Below are 22,627 nucleotides of genomic sequence, written 5' to 3'. Positions count from 1 at the left end.
CTCGGGGTCAGCCGTGACAGCGTCAGCAGGGCTCTCGACTCCAGGATACAACTGCCGTCCTAATCCAGGGCTAGCCCAGATATAGGACTGGAGTCCTTTGATGTCCGGACCCTCGCGCCTGGGGGCCAGAGGGGCCGGGATGAGGGTGTCCAGACACCCAGCAGGGGGGTGGAGCCAGCGCCCAGGGAGGCCGAAGGGCGATCGATACCAGGCGTCCGGGGACGGCTGGAGGGCCATCGAAATTCCCCTCCTCTTAGATCCGTCGAGTGGCCACTCTACCACCTGGGTGGATCTTGGTGCCTCGATGTCGGGGCTTCGCTGGGGCCGTGGCCGGGGTCGGGCTGAGGCCACGTGCTCGGGACGTGATGGGCCCAAGATGGAGTCGGGCCTGAATTGGTGGTCCGGAGTAGTAGCCGGACCTGCAGCGGTGGGGCGAGTAGGGTTCGCCGGGTTCCAGGGGGGAGAGCCGTGGGTTGCCACGGTGGCTGCTCTCGTCGAGAGTTCGTGGAGGGTAGTGCCAGGGGGGGCAACAGCGGGTCGATGGAGGGCTGATGTCGTCCCGGGCCCGCCATGCGGGAGGGGTAGGACCACGCCACGAGGCCGGGTCCAACAGTTGAAAAGTGGACTTTTATTGGTTGATTGTAAGACCCAAGTGACTGAAGAGATTGAGACAGGCGTTGGAGGATTTGGAGGCGCCTGCAAAGGATGGTGCCTTCACCATCCAGTCGTCCAAATATGGGAAGACTTGGTGACCATGCTGCCTGAGGAAAGCTGCCACCGGGGAGAGACACTTGGTGAAGATGCGGGCGCAAATTTGAGGCCAAAAGGTAGGACACGGAATTGGAAGTGCCTGCCCGCAACTGCAAATCTCAGGTACGTTTTGTGATTTTTGTGGACTGGAACATGAAAGTATGCGTCCTGTAAGTCCAGTGACGTCATGAAATCCCCTTCTTCTAGGAGGTTCAAGATCTCCTGTATGGTGGCCATGCGGAACGACTGCTTCTTTAAGAACTTGTTCAACGCCCTGAGGTCTAGAATGGGCCTCCATTTCTTTTCCTTCTTCTGAATGAGAAGGAAGCGGGTGTAAAATCCCTTCCCCTTCTGAGACGATGGTACTCTATCGCTCCTTTCCTGAGCATATTTGAGAGTTCTTGCAGAAGCAATCGTAGGTTTTTGTGTTGCATTGGGCGGGGAGGAGTTGTCGGAGGGATACTTTCGAATTCCATGGAATGGCCAAATTGAATCAATTGAAGGACCCACCGGTCCGTGGTTATTCTTTTCGAATTCCTGCGAAAATGTGTTAATTTTCCTCCAATCTTTTAAGGAGTAGATGGGGTTTGGACTGGCTGGATGAATAGGTCATTGGCTTCCGCCATTGTTCCTTCTTTGATTTTTACCTCTAAAGGCTGTCTTGCCGTATGATGATTGTCGGCTCTGTTGTTGCTGGCGATTCTGATATTGGGTTCTACCCTGGTTGGAAGAATATGATGATCTGCTCTGAAAACCACCTCTGTATGAGGGTTGTCCTCGTCCTCTGTTCCCTCGAAAGGACTGGTTCTTATATTAGAGCGTACCCAGCGCTCTTGCCGTGTCCGTATCTTTCTTAATAGTTTGTAGAGCTTCGTCGATCTTAGCTCCAAACAGATGTTGGCCATCATAAGGCATATCTAGGACCTTAGACTTTACCTCCTGTCTAAATGAGGTTGCCTTGAGCCATCCTTGCCTCCGTAAAACGGCTGCCCCGGCCAGCTGCCGGAATCCACTCATCGCTACGTCCATAGCGCAGTCTATTTCCGACGCTGACGTCTGACCCTCCAAAAGGATAGATTGTCCTTCCTCTTTTGAGGCGTCTGGTAACTCAGATAAATACGGTGCAATATCCGCCCATAGCTGCCTATTGTATCATCCTAGAAGCACCAGTGTTTTTACTGCCTTCACCGTCATTGCTGACATTGTAGAAAAACGCTTTCCTATATTGTCTAGCTTCCTCCCCTCCTTGTACGGTGGCGCTGTCAAAGGGGATGAGGGATTTCCTGAATTTTTTTGAGCCGCCTGAGTGACCACCGAATCAGGTTTAGGGTGTCCTGTGAGGCAGGCCGCTGCTGACGGTGGGGCCTTGTATTTCTTATCCAGTCTTGGAACTACTGGCGAGACTGAGGCTAGAGTTTGCATCAACTGTAGACCCTGTTCCCATACATAATCAATTATCGGAATTGATCTCGCCGCTTTTTTAAGCGGTTCTTTAAAGTCGTATAGGAAACAGTCATGTTCCTGAGATTCCATTGTCATGTGGAAGCGCTTTGCCGCTTTCTCAACCAAATTGTGGAAACAACCGATATCCACCGGTGGCGAGTCTGAAGTAGCGGGCACAGGAGACGCTGGAGAATCAATGACATATTCGTCATAGTCGCCATGATTGGATTGGTCATCCCGTAGTTCGCCCTCCTCTTGTTGATATTCCTCTCCTTCTTCATCAGATGATGGAGGACAAGACACGTGCACCCTCTCCTGCTGGAGAACCAAGGACGGCCGTCGAGGCCATGGCAATGGCACTGTCGCCGCTGGTTGAGGTGCTGGTGATTCTGGGAATCTTTGTTAATAGTCCTCGATCAGAAACCTTAAATCAGTCACTAGAGATGCTGGCAAACACACCATGGGTGTAATGTGCGTCTCCACTGTATGCTGCTGGACTACTTCCTCGTCCGAGCTTTGACATTTCACCACCAGCTCCGAAGGGCTGTTTGCCTGGAGCATATCCTCCTCATCAGATTCTTCATCTTGTAGGAGATGAGCTGGCGTAGACTTTGCTCCCGGCTTGGAGATGTTAAGTCCGGCGTGATTGCCCTTTTCGAGATTCTGACCTGAGAAGTGGAAAGGAAGCCAGAATCAGCCAATCAATACCTGGCTCGTCGACGGAGTGATCGTCGACGATGTATTGCCGACAGTCTGTTCATTCTGGACATTTGTCGTTGACGGGATTATCGCCGTTGACTGCTCGTCGACGGTGCTGCTGTTGACGGCGTCTTCATAGTCGTCGACGTCTTCGTCGACGGTGTTGCTGTGGACGGTATCTTTATCGTCGACGACGTCTTCGTCGACGGTGCCGCCTTAATCGTCGTCGACGCCTTCGTCGACGGTGTGCCCGTCGACGATGATGTTTTCGTCGACGATGTCTTCGTCGGCATGGCCTTCGTCGCCGGAGTTAACTTTGTCGTCGGCGCTGCAGCCGTCGACGGCGTTTTGGGCATCGACGATGACCTTTTAATCACAATGGTCGACGACAAGTGCTTACCCGTACTCGCCGTCGACAATGGGGTAATCGTCATTTAAGAAGTTAACGTCGACGATGCCGTCGTCGTCGAGACTGTCGTCGCCGAGACGTAGACAGGAGACACAGTCTTACTGAGCGCCGATGATGTTGTCGATGAGGTCGTCGTCGACAACGGCGCAGGTTTTTTGAAGGTGTGAACCTCCTTGTCAGACGCTGATGCTGACAGGACCTCTGAAGACTTTTTAGCTGTCTTCTTTGGAGGAGTGTCTTGAGGGCTAGGGGAAGTTACCCTTGGCCTTTTGAGAGACAGTTTAGAGGAAACTGAAGAGCTCTCACCTTCTTCAGAAGAATCCAGGTTGTCTCTGTCCTTGAGCCTTTGGAGCCATAGCAGAAGGCGTCCTTCTCGGTCCTTGAGAGTTTTTGTGGAAAATGTTCTACATATTTTGCAATCCTTAGATGAATGATCCGGGTATAGGCAATATAAGCATTTCTTGTGCTGGTCATCGATGTGGAGCCTTTTTTTACCACAACAACTACAGGCTCTAAAAAGAGCCTTCTTATGAGTATCAACCATAATAAATCGCTTTTACTTAGAAAGAATCCAATTTTTGAAGAAATAAAGCTTTAGAAGCAAACCTGAGTAGAACTCAGGTGGAGACTCCCTTAGCACAACGTGCGGTAGAAAATCTGAGGGACTGAGGCTCCTGCCAGGAAGGTTCTAGAGGGAGATGACAGCTGATTGGCTCTTGTCTAGAGTTTAGTCCTTTTTACAAAAGGATATGGATAGGTTACTAAGGTGAGGCCTTTAGGCCTACTAATCTCTATGTATGTCCCATGAGGCACAGGGTCAGACTGATTTGCATATGGCCATGTCTGAACTGGGGTGGCAGAGTGGGCTAAAGAACGGTGATGGATTAAACCCAGATCAGTTGACTGGGGGTGAGTGCTTGTATTGTCAACGCTCCGTCCATCATTTCCTTTGGTTTTTCTATATAATGATACATGCATGTCAGCAGAAACATAAATTTAGCCTATATAGCCACTATGCATGTAACACGAAGTGGATGACGCAGAACTGATCGGAGCCACCTATCAGTGCACAAAGGTAATGCACAACAATAAAGTCCGAGAGCGCTTCCACTTCTTAGACCACTTCTTATAGGGCTTACCTGAAGAAGTCCAGGAGAGCGAGGAGTACCAATGCACGGGCCTACGGGAGCGGTCTCAAGACCTCAAACGATAATGGGACCAGAAGTGACGCGGAGTCGCATGGCGAGCAGTCAGTACCTTTATGGCCTGTATGCGAATGGCCTTGTGGTTCATGGTCCTCCACTCCCTGGAGTGCTGGTCCCTCTCCAGGCACCACAGACACACTTATGACTGGCTCCACAAGGCTGGAACAAGGTGCGTTTCTTTGGGAAAATCTCGAGACAAAGACACTAGACGTTGACAAAACGCCAAAAGAAATCCGCCAGAAAGTGGCTGAGGGGAGCTTGATCCGGATTCGTACATGTGGCACAGAAAAGAAGAAACTGAGGTCAGAGTTCTGGGGTGGAGCCTAGAGGTATCGCATACGTCACTTCCAGCTGGTACGACTACAAGCAGATACGAATGATGCAACCTACTGGAGTGCAAGGGGACTGCTCAAAAATGTCTGATTTAGTCTGACTCTAGAGGAATATTCTACAGTAAGGAATCTGCAGCAAGGTACTCCATGAGGAATATTCTACAGTAAGGAATCTGCAGCAAGGTACTCCATGAGGAATATTCTACAGTAAGGAATCTGCAGCAGGGAGTCTCTATCAGTTTGGTATATTGTGTTTTTGGCTTAATAAGTTTTAGGAACAAGTATTGTGACATCCATGGAAACACGAGTAGGAGGAATGTAATATTTGTGTCAGAGATAATTTGGCACACACACTAGGGATTGATGCTAGATGAATAAAAGCCAAATTGGGGACAATTGTTTTACAACTACGAGGATGAAGAAGTAGGATCAAGAGAATATGGTACAATCGGGAATGATCCTAGATGAATAAAAGCCTAATTAGTAACCAATTCAGTTTTCACAACTGTGAAGATAAAGCAGTAGTACATAGAGGGAATTTTTACAAACTTTAAACAAGTGACCAAACACTTACATTGCAAAATATGCTCTATTATGCTATAAATCTTCTGATTAATATCGCAGAAGCTTTAACTCCATCGATCTTGAATTTTTCTTTTAGAACATATGAACTGAAGCATACAAACTGTAAGATGATGGAATATGACAAGCCTATTTGGAGGTAAGTGTATTTTACATTAAAAATAAAATAAATTGCTAGTTACCATGATAAGGATGAAATTGACATTATGTTTTTGTGAACTTATTTAATGTGATAGAAAATTATGAATGAATATGTATTTTGAGGCTCAATTAAACAATATAATCCATAATTAGATTTTTAAATAAGTGTCCTTTAAGAGGCAAACTTTAGAGGAACATATGGGGCATGACTCAAATTAAAAATGAATTACTACAAGTTCATACTACTACTGCTACTATACTAGTAATTCATCTTTCCCTATTGCAAGAAGATGGTTGATGTCCAGAAGAGGGAAGCATAGAAAAATGTCAAAAAACCAAAGAGGTGCATTTTCTATAGTGTGTTTGGCAGCTTCTGCGAGGAGGTACCTTTCACGCAGCGCTACTGAGGGTTAAGTAGACTGCAGTTAAGTTCTGATGAGTCGAGGCCAGCTGAATTCTAGCACCTCCATTTCTCAATCTTCCTCTGGACTATGTGTATGGACGTTACTTGCGTTGTTATCAAATCTGCAATGTCCATGGCCCTTTGCAAAACTGACAAGCCTATTCTATTAGCAGAACAGTAATTTATTCAATCTCAAACACTCTGCAAAAGCCTGAAAAGGTTGAGGTTTGAAGTCTCACCACTTAGTGACAAAAAACGGGAAATAAATCAAGGTCACATGACCGGTTACACCAGTGCCATTTGCCCCTTAACTGTTAAGACCTTTACAGAGTCACTCTAGGGGCACTAGAATTTTTTTTAGATTCAATATGAGGAAAATATCTACTAATTAGTATCACCAGGTGTCACCTAAAACAAGCTTAGAGCAATGAAATCCCTTAAGTTTGCATTGAGGATATTCTTTGCTAAGCTAAGCAGCCTCTCTGCGGCAAAAATGATATATTCCTAGGTGACTTCAATATTCACTGGGAGGATTAGGCTGACAATCAAATCAAACTTTTTAAAACTTTCCTGGAAGAACAATCCTTAGTCCAGGGATGTCATCTCCCCACCCATTCCAAAGGTTCAACGTTAGACTGGATCATAGCCAAAGAAAAAGCAATTGAGAACACACCATGCGATTGGTCCAATCACCACATAATTACATTCGAAATTCCTCTGAGAAAAACTAAACCGACCTCAAGCTGTTAAGCCAAAAAAATGGACCAGAGACACTAGAGGAATCAATATGGAAAATATAGCAGCTCGCTGTGAAAATGAGTTGCGGACACCCAAGAACATCGTTGACGTCAATGACCTCACTTTGCACTATAATAAATCAATTTTAAGCATTATCGAGGAGGTCGCCCCCCTAAAACTTAAAAGGATCTCTGACAAAGACAAAAATCCATGGTTCAATAGTTCCCTAAACGAAGAAAGACGTTCACTCAGACTCTCTGAGCGTAAATGGCGTCAATACCCTACCGCATCAAACTTAGGCCAACTGAGACAATACAGAAAAGCCTATAACAAAAGCATCCTTAAATCAAAAAAAATACTTCTTTAAGAAAGAACTAGACAATGCTGCAAACAGACCTAGGAAACTATTCGATATACTCAAAGAACAGTCGAATAAATCTGCCAAATCAGCACCGATCATCGCCAAAACAAGCTCAAATAGTGAGGATTTCTCAGTCTTCTTTAACAACAAAGCTAACGCACTCGAAAGGGAACTTAAAAAATCAGTGGAAGACTTGGAAATGGAGAAAGGTTACTCGGATGAACCACAATTCCAACAAGAAGATGACAATCCAAAAAACAACGCACGATGGTCAGGATTTAAGCCAATCAGCTAATTAGACATTTCAAAGATCTTTTCATCTACTAAACCTAACAACCATTATAACGACCCCTTCCAGCAAAGTGCTGGTCCTCACTTAACCACTTGTTAATCCCATCGTGGACTAAGATCATAAATGCCTCGTTATCACAAGGTCAAATCCCAGACTGCCTAAAAACTGGGCAAGTCACTCCTCTTCTAAAAACAAAACCAACTGAAAACCCTTCCGATCCAAACAACTTCAGACCTGTTACTAACATCCCTATGCTTGCTAAAGTTCTGGAAAAATGTGTCCAGCAACAACTGAGTCTTCACATCTCGGACTTCAATATTCTAAATGATTACCAATCAGGGTTCAGACCGAACCATAGTACAGAAACTGCAATCCTGCAAATAGTAGATGACGCATTAAGAGCTCTCGATCACAATGACACATGTCTCCTAATACTGTTGGACTTATCATCTGCGTTCGATACGGTAAATCATGCCAGAATCTTGGATAGGTTGAAAAACAGAATGGGGCTAGATGGTTTAGTACTTAAGTGGTTCAGCTCCTTCCTAGAGAATAGATCTCAAAAATTCATTGTCAACCAAACCCTGTCAGGGTCTACCAGAAACACAATTGGAGTTCCACAAGGCTCTACGTTATCCCAGGCGATTTTCAATCATTATGTAGAACCACTAACGGCTATACTACAAAATGCGAACATTGCATTCCATATGTACGCTGATGACACGCAGCTGTATATCAAGGTGACATCAACAGAAGATATAAAAACTATGAACCAAGCCCTTACGAGTACCCTCCAATGGCTAACCCTTAATCACCTGAAGCTAAACCCGCAAAAAACTGAATTCTTACTGATTACACCTCAGAAAAGTAAACTCAAGTCAACAGAGTGGTCCAACTTTATCACAGCTCTAAAATGCACCCGAAGATTGTCGACTCAACTAAATCCTTGGGAGTCACTCTTGACAAAAATCTGAACATGACTGCACACATTAACACAATGGCAAAGAACGCCCGTTTCCACCTAAGCTACCTGCAGAAACTAAAACCATTCCTAAATAAAACAGATCTGAAAACTGCAGTCCAGTCACTGGTCATTTCAAGGATAGAATACGGGTGCACTACTCTGGCAGGGCTTCCCAAGGTCACAACAGCCCCATTGAAAGCATGTCTTAATGCAGCCGCAAGACTGATATCCGGATCAAAAAAGTACGACCACATCTCCCCCATCTGAAAGTACTCAACTGGCTACCCTTCGAGGCAAGAATTCACTTCAAGTTAGTGTGCATCGCCCATAATGCATTGCACCACAAAACTCCGGTTTACCTTGCACAGAAAATCACGCTGTCAGGAGGAAACGGAGGCACCAGGAGCAAAGACAATCTTCTTCTGAAACCAGCTCGTTTTTGTAAGAAAAAAAACTTATGACCGAGCGTTCTCTGGGGCAGCACCACGAATTTGGAACGCTCTCCCCCCTAGCATTAGAAGAATTCCATCCACCGCAGCATTCAAAAAAGAAGCGAAATTGTTCTATATGGAAAAATTTCTACAATGAGTCCTGACAGCAGTACCTATGGATATAATCTCTCCATATTTGTTCCAATCACACGCCAGCATCTCTCTTCACTCATTTGAGAGGGTACATCTGTAACACATATGGTGGTGTGATTCAATGCGCTTCTGATATATTGGTTATACGCTTCCCCGAAGTGTACTGTTGTAAAGAGTTTTTTTGTTTTCTGCAATTTATGGTTATTAATGGTTCTATTATTGAGACATCTCTGTAAAGCGCTCTGATACCCCTTACAGGGTCATGTTCGCGCTATAGAAAACACAAAATAAATAAATAAATAAAAAAAATTTTTAAACTCTGCCAGGCAAAGTTCATGCCTTCTCTGACCTATGGCTAGTGGGCCTTTTGTAATTAACCTTGTGGCTGCCCTGAACTTGCTCAGGTTCATGTGTTTTAGGACTATTTTTGTGTTATCTTCAAGCAGAGATTCAGTGTTAAGTTAATTTAATATTATTAATCGCTGCACAAGGCACAGGTCATACCAGAGACCTCCTGAAAACATCTACATTACAAAAAAATGGCAACAGACTCTAGGGTCTCTACTAATTACTGGAAGTCCTATAAAAAGGTGAGTCTCCAGAATTTGAAATGGTCTTTAGCCTGCGACCAAAACCTCTCTGTAAATACATGTAAAGAAGTAAATATGATAACCTCTCACATTACGTGCTACCTAGTAGATCATTAATAGATTTCTGTCAGGCATACATTTCTCATGATAACCTTTTTTAGTTGCAATCTGTAGAGTTGAGACATTGGTCCTTTAATCCTGGCATGAGGTTGAAGTGAATCCTTCTCACAACTACTTTTTTTTATTTTCCTTCGACCCACATTTAGAACTTAAGGGCAGTGACTTCACCATTAGGAGCATCACTGCCTATTGCTTAGAGAGAACACATATGAAATTGTGAGCAATACTGGAGAGATGTGTGCACATCACTGTACTACAGTTACAAATCATGTGACTAAGGGGGGTTGATTGATGGGCCTGCCTCACAAATCATGTTTTACAATCAATCCTTCAATAGCTAACACCTTTAAATTCTTGGGAAAAAAATCTATGATTTTAGTGATGGTTCTGTGAATGTAATTTTTAAACACTTGGTTTCGATTTGACTGGCAATTAGATCTTCATTGCACTGTGCTAACTTCTCCATCTTGCAGAGCTTTCTCTATAGAAGTGTTTTAAATAAAAACGTACACACATTGTAACTCACTTAAGAGCAGTCAATCAAGTAGGGCCACTGTGACTAATGACATTTCGTGTACAGAGGGCAGCAGACGTAGAATGCATTCTTAGTTTTGCAGAAATTGTAGTGACTTTTTTATCGTACTATATTGACTTTGTATTATTTTTAAGTAATCATTCAAAACAGGACGTCATTCATACTAGCTAGCCTATATTTTATCCTAAAAGCTTTTCACATAATAGCTCGATGGCTGGGAATGGGTAGCCCTAAGGTAACATTACCTTTAAGCACACTGATTGCTCCCTCTAGACTTCCACTTTTAACTAAAATTTCTGTAGCAACATTGACCACTTTGCATCGCGTTGCCTCGCTTCCTTCACCCACGAGTCCTTGCATTACTGTGAAATGTATTTGCATATCATGTAGCTTGTCAATAATCTTCTTTCCCTAGAATAGAAAAATAAAGAAGTTGGTTATTACAGACTTTAACAATCGGGGAATTTGTATCCTTACCAGAAAGCTAATAATTACTTGCCTATAAAGTAAAATGGGACTGAACAATAGTGCCAAACGGTGTACCATAATTTAATGAAACATTTACTTAACTGTAACATTAGCTCTCCAGCGCTGGTATATTTAATGAATTCATAAACATTACAATATCACTACACATCGGATACATCCTGAACACTTCTTGACTGAGAAATAAATCATTCCAAACAGAAAAGAAACATTTCTAAGCAAATACAATGTTTCTTCTTCATCTTGCAAGAAAATGAACACAGTATATTTAAAGCATTCACTAGAAAATCAAAATGGGTTTTAAAAACAGAGCTGCGTTGCTGTTCAAGTCTCTCATTTTCCACTTACAATTGAGAAGGAATCAAAGGAAGTTTGACTCCCGTTTTTCCCCAAGCTCTTAAGGTTGTTTCCTGACATTACTGCCCTCTTATGATTGGAATCTATTGGCAATCAGTTCTAACTGGTGGCTTTTCCCTCTAGGGTTAAGCTTTCCGAGGAAGCAAGAGGGTCAAATGATTCCGGTCATGAGATTCCGCTGGTCTACAAAGGGGCTAGTGGGCCACAGAATGGAGGGGAGAGCGTCACTTAACACAGTCCTTGCTACCCTCCTCCCTCCAAGAACACGGCTGCAATCCATCAAGGGCTTTGGCACCATTTTCCTTGAGGAGAGAATAGCCAGAAGAGAGTATTGGGAAATTAGTTCTGAGTAGACGTACCACTGGGAAGGACAGGCTCCTGAGAGCCTTGTGAATGGGCTGGAGCGACTGGTGACAATTCGGTCTGCTGTTCCCAGTGGAATGGAGTTGTGGGAGTCCAGTGGGCAATCGCAGCCGCGGCTGCTGCTTGTCCTTCTTCCTATTTCCTCTGTGTCTTGGGCAGAGCCGGACTGGCTACCGGGCAGTTGTGTGTGCTGCCGAGCGGGGGGCCAATTTCTATGTGGTGGGGGCTTATTTAGTTGATGGGGACCTGCGTGTGCATTGAAGAGAAAAAAAAAAAATGTATTTAGTTTTTCACACGCAGGTCCCTATCAATGAAAACAGCCCCCAGCTCGGCAGCACACACAACGGCCCGGTAGCCAGTCCGACCCTGGTCTTGGGGGTGAGATGACAGGTGGTACACAATTACTCTACATGCGAGCAAAGTGTTTCCAGAAGAACTTTACATCTATTCATAGAAGACATCTATACTGGACAAGATCCAAAGGCAAAGCGGATCAGTTGTTACAAACTGCATGATGACCACCGCCTAAAGCCGAAGCACAGTGGCATAATGTATGTTTTACAAAGAAGAGGATAAAGAAAAAAAACAGCGCAAAAATCCATAAAAGACATGAAAGGAGGAAAGCTATGTTACATATACAATGTATGCAATAGAAGTAGGTTCCAATCGCACAAGTTACTACTTGTGTAACGATATATCTCTAAGAGACATTCGTTAGTATTAGATTCCTTACCTTAGAATATCCCCAGGCGTCAGACTGGATCCGGAAACTTTTGCGTAGCAGTACCCTTGCGCGTCGGTAGGCATCGTCTGCGGCTCCGCGTCCGTCGTCGGCGCCGTGATGACGTCGTCGGAGTACTTAGACGCCGCCTCCGCGTGCTGACGTCAGTTCTTAGACACAGCTTTTCCGTGCCCGAAACGCAGTGCCATGTCAAAAAACCAACACTGGTGCCATTGAAACTAGGGCCCTGAAGGGGAATAACCCTAACCCTAGATATTGGTTCGCAGAACGGGGAGGATGGGTGGGTCGGTAAGGAATCTAATACTAACTAATGTCTCTTACAGATATATCGTTACACAAGCAGTAACTTGTGCATCTGAAAGAGACACGTTAGTATTAGATTCCTTACCTTAGAATAGATACCCCAGCAATACCAACCCCGGTGGTGGGTCTGCGAACCAATAATCACACCAGAAAGTCCTGGAGGACGGAACGGCCAAAGAAGCCATCCCTCCGGACCGGACTGTCCAGGCAGTAGTGCCTAGCAAACGTGTGCAGCGATGCCCACGTAGCTGCCTGACAGATGTCTTGTAAGGGCACACCCCTGCCCAGGGCAGTGGTAGTCGCCGTGGCTCGGGTAGAATGAGCCCGCAATCCAGTAGGGGGCTCCTTCCTAGCCAAGGAGTAGCATGCCTGAATACACAAGATGATCCACCGGGAGATGGTCCTCTTGTGTACCGCTTTCCCCTTCTTAGCGCCCACGTAACCAACAAAGAGTTGGTCATCCACCCGGAACTGGCGTGTGCGATCCAAATAAAATGAGAGCGCACGTTTTGGGTCCAGACGGTGGAGCCGCTCTTCCTCTTTAGAGGGATGCGGTGGCGGAAAGAAGGTTGGCAAGGTGATAGACTGCCCGATGTGGAAGGCCGTGACAACCTTGGGCAGGAAAGAAGGTTTGGTACGTAGCACCACTTTGTCCGGATGGATAGAAAGGAAAGGTGGAGTACAAGAAAGGGCCTGGAGCTCACTCACTCTCCTGGCAGAGGTGATGGCAACCAGGAAAGCAGTCTTCAGAGAAAGAAGGCGGAGAGGACAGTTGTGAAGTGGCTCAAAAGGAGTGCACATCAGAAATGTAAGAACCAGGTTCAAGTCCCACTGAGGCATCACAAACGGAACAGGAGGAAACGTGTGTGTGATTGTGGACCCGGCTGGTGGGTTTGCCCTGTTCCCATCATGCACTGGGACAGGAACAGACTAATTTGCATATAGCCAGGTTCTGAGCTGGGATGGTGCAGTGAGCTAAAAAACGGTGATGGATTAAAACCATGATCTCTTGACTTGGTAGGAGTATTCTGCATCATTCAGAAACTCTGTCCATCACCACCCCCTTTTCCAAAATCGATTTTATCCACACTATGTGTGGGAGGGTATACTCAGACGTGAGTCCCTTGCTCATTGCACCATCAGGATTCAAGCAAGCCGGGCCGACGAAGGCTGTGATGCCAGAAACCGGTCCCCGGAAGCTTGTTTCCTTCCCAGTATAAGAATTGGCTTGGTAGTTTGGTTTGTCCTGTTCCCATCATGCACTGGGACAGGAACAGACTAATTTGCATATAGCGAGGTTCTGAGCTGGGATGGTGCAGTGAGCTAAAAAACGGTGATGGATTAAAACCATGATCTCTTGACTTGGTAGGAGTATTCTGCATCATTCAGAAACTCTGTCCATCACCACCCCCTTTTCCAAAATCGGGTCAGGGATGAGAGACACACCAGTTTGTTGATGCAAAGCAGGTTTTATTGGGATACCCCGTTTGGTGTTTAACATTAAGGTCCTTCTAGTTCTGAAGGTCAGTCTTTCTTTTGCAAATTGACTAGGATCCGTTTTGGCGTTTGGAGGTGTTCCCGCTTGGCTGACGTAGGGCGGCTCTCCTCTCGGATGTCTGGACAATGCGTCTGCATCTCAGGCTCCGGGTTCCCATGAAAGAGAAGACCAACACAAAGGGGGCCGTTAGTACTACTGTCGGCTGGGGTTTGTGCACCTCGGGACCGTGTAGTGCGATAGGGGTTCACCGGTGATGCTGTACACTCAGCGTTAGTGTGGGAACGTGATCACAGACAGTGAGGGGGTAAACGCGGGGTAAAGGAACAAGAGGAGGGGAGGACTATGGATGGATATGGGTCTATTTACACTCTTTACATGCGTTTGCTTCCCACCCAAGCCGCCATACGCCGCCGTACCTGAGAAAGCCACTCTCCTCCCCCGGGAGAGTGGCACGGCGGCTCACGGGGTCGTTGGCCTCCTGGCTCTCCTTGGGACCCTTCTCCGCTTTCCTCCGCTTCTTCCTCCGTTATACGCCTGGTTTCTTCGCTCCGTCCTCCTCTCAGCTCTCCGACTCCGCTCCTCGCCTGCTCCACCGGGGTGACGTCACACGCCCCGTACCATACTTCCTTGGTTTTGTCCAATCCGGCTGCTCTGACGTGGACGGGAGGTCGGGCCTCCTCCTCAGAAAACGCCCAGTTAAAGGCACCGGGTTCTTTTTCTTCCTGTTCGTCCTGTTCCGTTTCCCAGGGGTTCGTCTGTAACGAAGGAGGCATCGCAGGGTCAGTTGTGGGGGTCCACCACTCCATGTCACAGTGATGCCCTTAAGAAATCTATTTACAATAGGGGACTTGAACAAAGAAGGCTGATCAGGTAGCCTGAGAAAGGCTGAAAGGGCAGAAAGGTAGCCCTTGATAGTGCCCAGAGCAGAGCCCTGCTGGGCAAGAGAAAGAAGGAAGAGAAGAACCTCAGAAAGAGGGGCAGCAAGAGGATCCACAGCCTTTGCTGTGCACCATGCCACAAATCTGTTCCACCTGCAGGCGTATACCGACTTTGTGGAGGGACGCCTGGCTGCCAGAATGACGTTACAGACTTCAGGAGGCAAGTCAAAAGGCCTCAACTGTCGCCGCTCAATCTCCAAGCATGGAGGTGGAGACTGGACAGGTTCGGGTGGAGGACCGTCCCCTGCTGCTGCGACAGAAGGTCCTCCTGAAGAGGCAGACGAACCGGGGGATCGACTGACATACTGAGTAGCTCTGGATACCAGTACCTTCTCGCCCAGTCCGAAGCCACAAGGATGACTTGGGCCCGGTCGCGCTTGATCTTCTTCAGCACTCTGGGCAGAAGTGGTATAGGCGGAAAGGCGTACAACAGACCGCAACTCCACTCGCGACGAAAAGCGTCTCCGAGCGAGTGCCGCCTTGGAAATTCCAACGCGCAGAACTGATGACATTGCGCGTTCTCTTCGGTGGCGAATAGATCTAACCAAGGCTCTCCCCATTGCTGAAAGAGGCCTTGCGCCACGTCCGAGTTCAGACGCCATTCGTGATCCATCAAGCACCGACGGCTGAGCTTGTCCGCCCTGGCGTTCAGAGAACCTGCCAGGTGTTGAGCCACCAGGGTCACGCCCTGGCGTTCCAGCCACTGCCAGAGGAGCAGAGCCTCCTGGCAAAGGGTCCTCGACCCCACCCCGCCCTGTTTGTTGCAGTACCACATGGCGGTGGTGTTGTCCGTGAACACCTGCACTACACTCCCCCGGACAGAGGGGAGGAATGCCTTCAGTGCTAGATGAATCGCCCGTAGCCCCAACAGGTTGATGTGGAGCCGGGCCTCCGCCGGAGACCAGAGGCCTCTGATCTCCGCCTCTCCCATGTGGCCTCCCCAGCCCTGGAGGGACGCGTCCGTCACAACTACGTGCTCCGGTTGGGGAAGGGAGAGCGATCTGCCGCGGACCCAATCGCGGTCCGTGAGCCACCACTGCAGCTGTCTCGCAGTGCTCTCCGAGATCAGGACGTGGTCGGACAGATTGCCCTGATGCTGGGCCCACTGAAACTTCAGGTTCCACTGCAGAGCCCGCATCCGCCACCTGGCGTGATGCACCAGAAGGATGCAGGAGGCCATCAGCCCCAGAAGCCGCAGCATCAACCTGACTGAGATCCGGGATAACGGCTGAAAGATGGGAATCAGAGCCTGAACATCCCGGACCCGCTGTTCGGGTGGATAAACCCGAAACTGCGCCGAGTCCAGAACCGCTCCGATGAAGAGGAGCTTCTGAGAGGGGCACAGGTGTGACTGGCACATTGATGGAGAACCCCAGCTGGTGCAGGAGATCTGCCGTAGTCTGGAGGTGGCTGACGACTGTCTGGGGCGAGCCCGCCTTCAACAGCCAGTCGTCGAGGTAGGGGAAGACTGAAACCCCTAACCTGCGCAGATGAGCTGCGACCACCGCCATCACCTTTGTGAACACCCGTGGGGCGCTGGTAAGGCCGAAGGGGAGCACGGTAAACTGAAAGTGCTCGTGGCCTACCGTGAACCGCAGGTAACGCCGGTGGGTCGGCAGGACGGGGATGTGAAAGTAAGCGTCCTGCAAGTCCAACGCTACCATCCAGTCTCCGGGGTCCAGGGCAGCTAAGACCTGAGCCAAAGTCAGCATCTTTTACTTCTCTTGATGGAGGAAGCCGTTGACGTTCCGTAGGGCCAAGATCGGACGCAGGCCCCCCCTTGCTCTTCTTGGGTACCAGAAAGTAGTGGGAGTAACATCCACACCCTACTTCTGGCCCAGGAACGCGCTCGATGGCCCCCTTGGCCAAGAGGGCCGTGACTTCCTCTTGCAGAAGTTGCAAGAGATCCCCCGACACGCGGTGGAATTGCGGTGGCATGGCTGGAGGGGTCGCCTCGAAGGGGAGGGAGTAGCCCCTTCGGACGATTTGCAGCACCCACGTGTCCGAAGTGACAGTGCGCCAGTGGAAGTGGTGATGGCGAACCCTGCCTCCCACAGGCGTCACATGGGCCTGAAGCTCGGACTAGGAAGGTTTTGAGGCAGGCGCTGTGGACTGGCCTCGCCTTTGACCCCGACTGCCGCCACGGCGGTTTCCACGGCCGCCACCGCGCTGCTGGGTATTCTGCGGTGCGTGGACGGCAGCACGTGTGGGGGTGCCCCTTCCGTGGCCATGAAAGGAGCGAAAGACACCCGATTGCTGGCGCGTGGCCGAGAGGCCTAAGGACTTGGCCGTAGCCATGGAGTCCTTAAAACGCTCCAGCGCATGGTCTGCCTTGTCGCCAAAAAGGCGACGGCCATCGAACGGCATATCCAGGAGGGTGGCCTGGACATCGGCCGAGAAATTGGCGGACCTCAACCAGGCGTGACTTGGGCCCGGTCGCGCTTGATCTTCTTCAGCACTCTGGGCAGAAGTGGTGTAGGCGGAAAGGCGTACAACAGACCGCAACTCCACTCGCGACGAAAAGCGTCTCCGAGCGAGTGCCGCCTTGGAAATTCCAACGCGCAGAACTGATGACATTGCGCATTCTCTTCGGTGGCGAATAGATCTAACCAAGGCTCTCCCCATTGCTGAAAGAGGCCTTGCGCCACGTCCGAGTTCAGACGCCATTCGTGATCCATCATGCCCCGGCGGCTGAGTTCGTCCGCCCTGGCGTTCAGAGAACTTGCCAGGTGTTGAACCACCAGGGTCACGCCCTGATGTTCCAGCCATTGCCAAAAGCGCAGAGCCTCCTGGCAAAGGGTCCACGACCCCACCCCGCCCTGTTTGTTGCAGTACCACATGGCGGTGGTGTTGTCCGTGAACACCTGCACTACACTCCCCCGGACAGAGGGGAGGAATGCCTTCAGTGCTAGACGAATCGCCCGAAGCTCCAAGAGGTTGATGTGGAGTCGAGTCTCCGCCGGAGACCAGAGGCCTCTGATCGCCGCCTCTCCCATGTGGCCTCCCCAGCCCTGGAGGGACGCGTCCGTCACAACTACGTGCTCCGGTTGGGGAAGGGAGAGGGATCTGCCGCTAACCCAATCGCGGTCCGTGAGCCACCACTGCAACTGTCTCGCAGTGCCCTCCGAGATCAGGACATGGTCGGATAGGTTGCCTTGATGCTGGGCCCACTGAAACTTCAGGTCCCACTGCAGAGCCCGCATCCGCCACCTGGCGTGATGCACCAGTAGGATGCAGGAGGCCATCAGCCCCAGAAGCCGCAGCGTCAACCTGACCGAAACCCGGGATAACGGCTGAAAGATGGGAATCAGAGCCTGAATATCCCGGACCCGCTGCTCGGGTGGATAAACCCAAAACTGCGCCTAGTCTAGAACCGCTCCGATGAAGAGGAGCTTCTGAGAGGGGCACAGGTGTGACTTTGGCACATCGATGGAGAACCCCAGCTGGTGCAGGAGGTCTGCCGTAGTCTGGAGGTGGCCAACGACTGTCCGGGGCGAGGCCGCCTTCAACAGCCAGTCGTCTAGGTAGGGGAAGACTGAAACCCCCAACCTGCGCAGATGAGCTGCGACCACCGCCATCACCTTTGTGAACACCCGTGGGGCGCTGTTAAGGCCGAAGGGGAGCACGGTAAACTGAAAGTGCTCGTGGCCAACCGTGAACCGCAGGTAGCGCCGGTGGGCCGGCAGGACGGGGATGTGGAAATAAGCGTCCTGCAAGTCCAACGCTACCATCCAGTCTCCTGGATCCAGGGCAGCTAAGACCTGAGCCAGTGTCAGCATCTTGAACTTCTCCTTCCGGAGGAAGCCGTTGACGTTCCGTAGATCCAAGATAGGGCGTAGGCCCCCTTTGCCCTTCTTGGGTACCAGGAAGTAGTGGGAGTAGCAACCACACCCTACTTCTGGCCCAGGAACGCGCTCGATGGTCCCCTTGGCCAAGAGGGCCGTAACTTCCTCCTGCAGAAGTCGCAAGTGATCCCCCGATACACGGTGGTTCTGCGGTGGCATGGCTGGAGGAGTCACCTCGAAGGGGAGGGAGTAGCCCCATCGGACGATCTGCAGCACCCACCTGTCCGAAGTGACAGAGCGCCAGTGGAGGTGGTGATGGCGAACCCTGCCCCCCACTGGCGTCACATGGGCCTGAAAGCACGGACTAGGAGGGTTTTGAGGCGGATGCTGCGGGGGAAGGTGTGGACTGACCTCGCCGTTGACCCCTACCGCCTGGACGGCGGTTACCACGGCCGCCACCGCGTTGGGTATTGCCCTGCGGAGCGTGGCTAGCGGCACGTGTGGGCGCACCCCTTCCGTGGCCACGAAAGGAGTGATAAGCAGCCGATTGCTGGCGCGGGGCCGAGAGGCCCAAGGACTTGGCCGTAGCCCTGGAGTCCTTAAAGCGCTCAAGCGCATGGTCTGCTTTGTCGCCAAAGAGGCGACGGCCATCGAACGGCATGTCCATGAGCGTGTTCTGGACATCTGCCGAAAAGTTGGCGGACCTCAGCCAGGCGTGGCGTCTGACCGCCACCGTCGTTGCCATCGCTCTGCCTAGCGAGTCGGTGGTATCCAGCCCACACCTAATGGAGTATTTTGCTGCGTCCCGGCACTCCACAAGGGCTTGGCCGAGTTTGGCCCGTACCTCCAACGGACACTCAGGCAGCACATCCGCGACCGTATCCCACAGAGAGTGGGTGTAACGGCCCAAGAGGCATGCGGTGTTGGAAGACCGCAGACCCAGACTGATGGATGAGAATATTTTCTTTCCATACTGCTCATACCTCTTGGATTCCCTGTCCGGCGGGGCGGACGGGAATGCGGTCTGGGAATTGGAGGTCTGGATGACCAGGCTCTCGGGGGTGGGGTGGGAGGACAGGAAACATGGGTCGCCCGGGGCTGGGCGGTGGCGTCTGGCCACGTTCCTATCTACGGGCGAACCCGTAGCGGGCTTGGACCAAGTGCCCAGAAGAACGTCGGTAAAGGCCTCATTAAAGGGCAGCAGAGGCTCGGCCGAGCTTGACTGCGGTGTAAGGACCTCAGTGAGGAGATTAGTCCTCACGGCCGCGACGGGGAGCTCAAGGCCCAAGGCCTTGGCAGCCCTCATCAGCAGCACACTGTAGGTTGCCCCCTCCTCCGAAGCCACGGTAGGAGGGGAGACAAAACCAGTGTCTGGAGAAGTGTCCAGGCCACTGGCTTCCCCAAGGTCTCCTGTCCAGTCCTCATGAGACTGACACTCCCTGGTCAGAGGGTCCTCAGACCCCTCCCAGTCCTCTTCATCACCGATCTCCTGAAACTCAGGGTTCTCAACCAATGGGGCCTGTTCATAAAAGTGAAATTCACCAAACGACGTCTGGAGAGGCGCCCATCGGGGCCGTCCAGAAGGCTGAACAGGAACGAAGGTGGAACCGGGGACGGCGCGGCCCGAGGACGGCGCCGGAGGCGACACCTGAGGGTCCGACGCCGGGGAGGTCGTAAGATCCACCGGCGACGAACCAGATCCCGAAGGAGGCCCAGCGGCGTCCTGCGGCACCGGGCCCGAAGGCGCCGGAACAACTGAACCCCTCGGCGCCGGCGGCGTCGGGATAGTGGGGACCTGCGGCGCCGGGCCCGAAGGTGTCGGGCCTAAGCACCCGACGTTGTCGGGGCCGGAGCCGCCGACCCGCTAGGGGCCCCAGACGGGTCCGCTGGGCCCGGAGGTGCCGCGGAGCCCGTCGGAGGTGAGAGTTTCCTCATGGGCATGAGGAAGCACTCGATCTGCTCCTGCGACGCGTTCAGCCCAGGGACCGGAGGGTGTGGAGCTGCACGCGGCGCCCGGGACTCCGACGGAGCCGCGTGGGTGGTGTCACCCGAACCCCCGGCCGCATCGGCGAGCGTCGGGGGGAGTCCGAAGAGCGATGACGCCGCTTGGACTTCTTGTGCCTCTTACCTGACGACGACTTCGACCCGGAGGAGTGCGGCCTACTCTCGGAGCTGTGGTGGCTCCGAGCCCACGACCTGTCCCTCGACCTCCCATGGGATCGGGACCTCTTACGGCGCGGGACCGACTGCCGGAGTTCGAGGCGCCTGCGGTACCGCTCCCGCCTGGCTTTCGAAGAGAGGGCCCGGCAGTCGGAGCAGGCCTTGTCGTCGTGGTCGACGCCTAGACAAGACAGACACGCGGTGAGGATCCGTGACCGACATCAGGCGGTCGCAATCGTCACAGTGCTTGAAGCCGGGTATCCCTACGGCACCGTTCGGAGTCAAGAGACTTCGAAAACAATCAAAGTGATCAAAAAAGTTAGTCAAAAATTGACTAGGGTTACTGCTTTTTCCAGATCTGCGCTTGCTGGCGCGGAAAAAAGAAGAACTGACGTCAGCACGCGGAGGCGGCGTCTAAGTACTCCGACGACGTCATCACGGCGCCCACGACTGACGCGGAGCCGCAGACGACGCCCACCGACGCGCAAGAGTACTGCTACGCAAAAGTTTCCGGATCCAGTCTGATGCCTGGGGATATTCTAAGGTAAGGAATCTAATACTAACGTGTCTCTTTCAGATAACATTGTTTGGTGGAAAAATGTTAATGGAAAATGGTCCACCCTCAGGTGGAGAGGGGTCTTGCTACATAATCAGCAAAAAAGTGCTCAGTACCAGACAGCAAAACTCCGTATTAACAACTTTAGAATCAGTTTCCAATGCAGTCCACTCAGTGGTAGCAATACCAAAAAGTTGAAATTAAGTAAAGATCCATGATGCAAGAGTAACCTTTAATTTACAGTACTAAAAACTGCAAGAGTGCCACATGAAGGATAGTATAAAAAACAAGACGACACATACTATGTTAGCGGGGCCTGTCAGTATGCATGAATGTATGTATATGGTGTTCTACTGCACAAACCTGGCCAGAAATGCAGCTAAGCACTGAGCATGGTCAAAGACAAGCATAAAGTAAAAGCATGATACATGAGTTCATTAGGTTGTGGACTGTTAGTGCAACGTGATGTAGTGTTCGTTAAAGAGGTGAATCTTCAACTCATTCCTAAATTGGAGCAGGGTTGGGGCAGTACTAATGGATACATGGGGTTGTTCCTTATCCTGGGTGCATACATAGAAATTGTCGGTGGTCTTGTTTTTTTCTTGTTAACACTTGTTAGTATGCAGTTTGATGGTGTCTGGATGAGGGTGTGCCAAGAACCCCCAGAGTTGTTCGCCTTGTCAGCAAGGTAAGCGGAGGTGCTGGTTGTGATGACTTTGTAAACGATGCCACTGATTTTGCAAATGGTGTGCACCAGTAAGGGGATTCAATGGTGCTTCATCAGGATGGGGGTGATGTGATCATTTTTCTTCAAGCCCTGAATGAGGCATGCTGTGGCATGTAGGATGCCCATAAGCGGTGCAAGAGTGGACTACGGGAAGCCATAGAGCAAGGCGTTATCACCATCCACAGGGTCTTGAACAACAGTTCTGAAGTTACTTTTTGGTTGAAGTAGTTTCACTTTCTGAAGAGAGAGCTGGTAACAGGCAGACTTTGTTTTTAGGAAATGTGTTCCTTTAACCCCTTTGCCGCGGCGTGAGCTTCAGACGGCTCCAGGCCGTCATGAGTCATGATAGGCGTGTGCTCATGACGGCCTGGACTTGTCAGAACTCCGCCCACTTATTAATTTGCCCGCGGGCATCAATCGAGCATGGGCGGAGCGGAAGAGGCATGACAACTCCAGGCTGTCATGAGCACACTACTACCGTGACTGGAGCCGTAATGAGCACCGAAGGGGTTAAAGATGATGTTGGTGTACAGGGCGAATCCAAGTGACTTAGTATTTGGTAAA

The 22,627-nt window shown here is 50.3% G+C and overlaps 1 protein-coding gene across 1 annotated transcript in view; it reads right to left on the bottom strand.

The window, feature by feature from the left end:
• Positions 1-22,627, bottom strand: part of TOPAZ1 (testis and ovary specific TOPAZ 1) — a 2,142,665-nt gene that overhangs the window by 403,756 nt on the left and 1,716,282 nt on the right. The window contains exon 16 of the mRNA XM_078663910.1: positions 10,394-10,559. Within this exon, the coding sequence (XP_078520036.1) occupies positions 10,394-10,559 (166 nt within the window). The remainder of the gene's footprint in view (positions 1-10,393; positions 10,560-22,627) is intronic.

Source organism: Lissotriton helveticus, chromosome 10 (genome assembly GCF_964261635.1).
Source record: "Lissotriton helveticus chromosome 10, aLisHel1.1, whole genome shotgun sequence".
Taxonomy (NCBI): Eukaryota; Metazoa; Chordata; class Amphibia; order Caudata; family Salamandridae; genus Lissotriton; species Lissotriton helveticus.
Note: the sequence above shows the minus strand (reverse complement) of the source record. Positions and strands in the feature narration are given on the sequence as shown.